The following is a 2,373-nucleotide window of genomic DNA, read 5'->3' on the forward strand; positions in this document are numbered from 1 at the left end:
CCACCTATGGACACACTTCCCACAGAGTCACCCCGACTTCCAGTCTGTGATTGTCAGCCGTGCACACACTGCCCACAAGAGCTGCTTTGTTTCCCTGGTACCCAGATGGTGCCTGGTGTGTGGCACCACTCAGATGCTATTCCTGATTACATTTGCTTGGTGACTGGCTCACTCAGTGTGACCAGTATTACAATCTATTTCTTTTTTCTTTGAGTGAGTACAGTATCATGGTGTCATAGCTCACAGCAACCTCAGACCCTTGCACTCAGCCTCCTGAGTATCTGAGACTACAGGCTCCAAGCTACATTTTTCTATTTTTAGTAGAGGCAGGGGTCTTCCTCTGCTCAGGCTGGTCTCAAACTCCTGAGCTCAAGAGATCCACCTGCCTCAGCCTCGCAGGCATGCTGGGATCACAGGCATCACCATGCCTGCCCTATCTTTAGTATTTCTAAAGACTCGAAATAAGTAATCATGTGACTACGAAAAGTTTATTGGAGGAAAAGACATCAGAAAAGCAGGTAGAGAATGAATGAGGAAGTGGAGGACAGGCTCAAAAAGGAAGAACAGGCAGGTTCTCTTTGTTTCCAGAATACCACAGGCTGGGTCATTTATGAACACGGAAGCTTATCTGACTCATGGTTCTGGAGGATGGGAAGTCCAAGAGCCTGGCATCAGCACCTGGGAGGTCCCATGGATGAGGCATGGAATGGCAAGGACAGAGAGAAAGTTCATTTACCAGGACCCCCCTCCTGCAACAGCAAACCGCTGCAGGGACAGCCGTGCTGACCCATGCTGTTAACTCACCTCCTAGAGGCCCATCTCAACACTGTCACAATGGCACTGAGTTTCATCATTAGTTTTAGAGGTGACATTCAAACCATAGCACAGGTGAAGGCCTCCACACAGGCCCATAAAGATAACTCATATCAAAGTCCCAGACAGAAGTCCCTCCACCAGGGTACATACTTGGGACAGCAGCATGGAAGCTTCTGGGCTTAGTTTTAGAACAGTAGGCCCCTTCAGTAGAGTAGTTTCAAGAAGGCTGAATTAAACAAAGTAGCATGGCAGCAAATTCTGCCATCTGGAAGGATGGAGTGGGGACTCAATGCCATGACTAGCCTCCTAACACAGACACGGCCTAACACAGACACAGCCGCTCTTTATAGGACCTGCAGCAAATACTGACATCATCATAACAGTGGCTTCTTTCACAGACAATGCTTCCTGGGTGCCAGGCATGTTTACTAATGTTTTGCATACATGGTTTCTTTTGCCTTCTATTAGTTTGGACAACAATTCTGTAACATAAATATTATCATTCTAGCTTTCAACAAGATAAAGAATCTGAGGTTCTGAGATTCATAGAGTAAAAATGTGTCCAGGCTGGTAAATGATGGAGCCAGGATACAAACTCAATATTATGTCTCCAAAGCCACAGTGAGGTACCACATCAAAAGAGAAAGAACTCCAGAGCTCTTTGTGTGTGTGTGTGTGTGTGTGTGTGGCCTGCGTGAGCACATCTGTGCAGGCCTTGGTGGACACCCACGTCTGACACAGCCTTTGTTTCCATAGTGCTCAGTGACCTGTGGTGAAGGAACGGAGGTGAGGCAGGTCCTGTGCAGGGCTGGAGACCAGTGTGATGGGGAGAGGCCGGAGTCAGCCCGAGCCTGCCAGCTGCCTCCCTGTAACGGTGGGTGTGACGCCAATGGACTTCACTGCTCTGATAATGTTTTAAACCTCAAAACCCAGAATTTCCTTTTAGGATAAGCTATGGAATTTGCATGTGCTTATTGAGAAATAACCAAAGAAAGACACTCTGGGCAACATTAGCCTAATGTGGCTCTTTCGGGCCAGTACTTGAGGCGATGCCCTGGCCATCAGCTGTCACAGCGGCCTCAGCCCTGCCCGTCCTCTTCAGAGGGGATTCTGGGATGAGGCTGTGCTGTGTCCGTAGCCTTGTCTACTTGTGTTTCTAGTGGGGCTACTTATTCTTTCCCTGTTATATTCTTTACCTATAACTGGGTATCATTGTTAAAAGGCACACAATTGCAGAAGGTTTTGAGATACGTTTCTGAAGTTATTCAATTAAGATATGTGGATGATAAATGTTACTCTCGGCTCTGAAACATTCCCAGGAACTGTCCACCCATATCCAGGGCACAGACACTCCAATTTATCATCTGCCTCACCTTCCATCTTCCTGTATTGCCGACCCAGAGCATATTCTCTGTGTTTAAAATACAAAACAAGTTGCTATCTCGAAAAAACAAAACACATCAGTGGATTCAGTCCCTCTCCTGCTTCCTCTGTTGCTCTCTGTCCACGTCTGTCTCCCACCCTCATCTCACCCTCCACTTCTCTCTCATTCTCAGC

At 47.4% G+C, this 2,373-nt stretch overlaps 1 protein-coding gene across 1 annotated transcript in view; it reads left to right on the forward strand.

The window, feature by feature from the left end:
* The window catches only part of ADAMTS3 (ADAM metallopeptidase with thrombospondin type 1 motif 3), a gene marked incomplete at its 5' end in the record, with an annotated part of 40,392 nt that overhangs the window by 31,103 nt on the left and 6,916 nt on the right, over positions 1-2,373 (forward strand). Inside the window, one exon of the mRNA XM_023507599.1 lies at positions 1,573-1,690. Within this exon, the coding sequence (XP_023363367.1) occupies positions 1,573-1,690 (118 nt within the window). The remainder of the gene's footprint in view (positions 1-1,572; positions 1,691-2,373) is intronic.

Source organism: Otolemur garnettii, unplaced genomic scaffold, assembly GCF_000181295.1.
Source record: "Otolemur garnettii isolate 467f Iridium unplaced genomic scaffold, OtoGar3 scaffold00191, whole genome shotgun sequence".
NCBI lineage: Eukaryota > Metazoa > Chordata > Mammalia > Primates > Galagidae > Otolemur > Otolemur garnettii.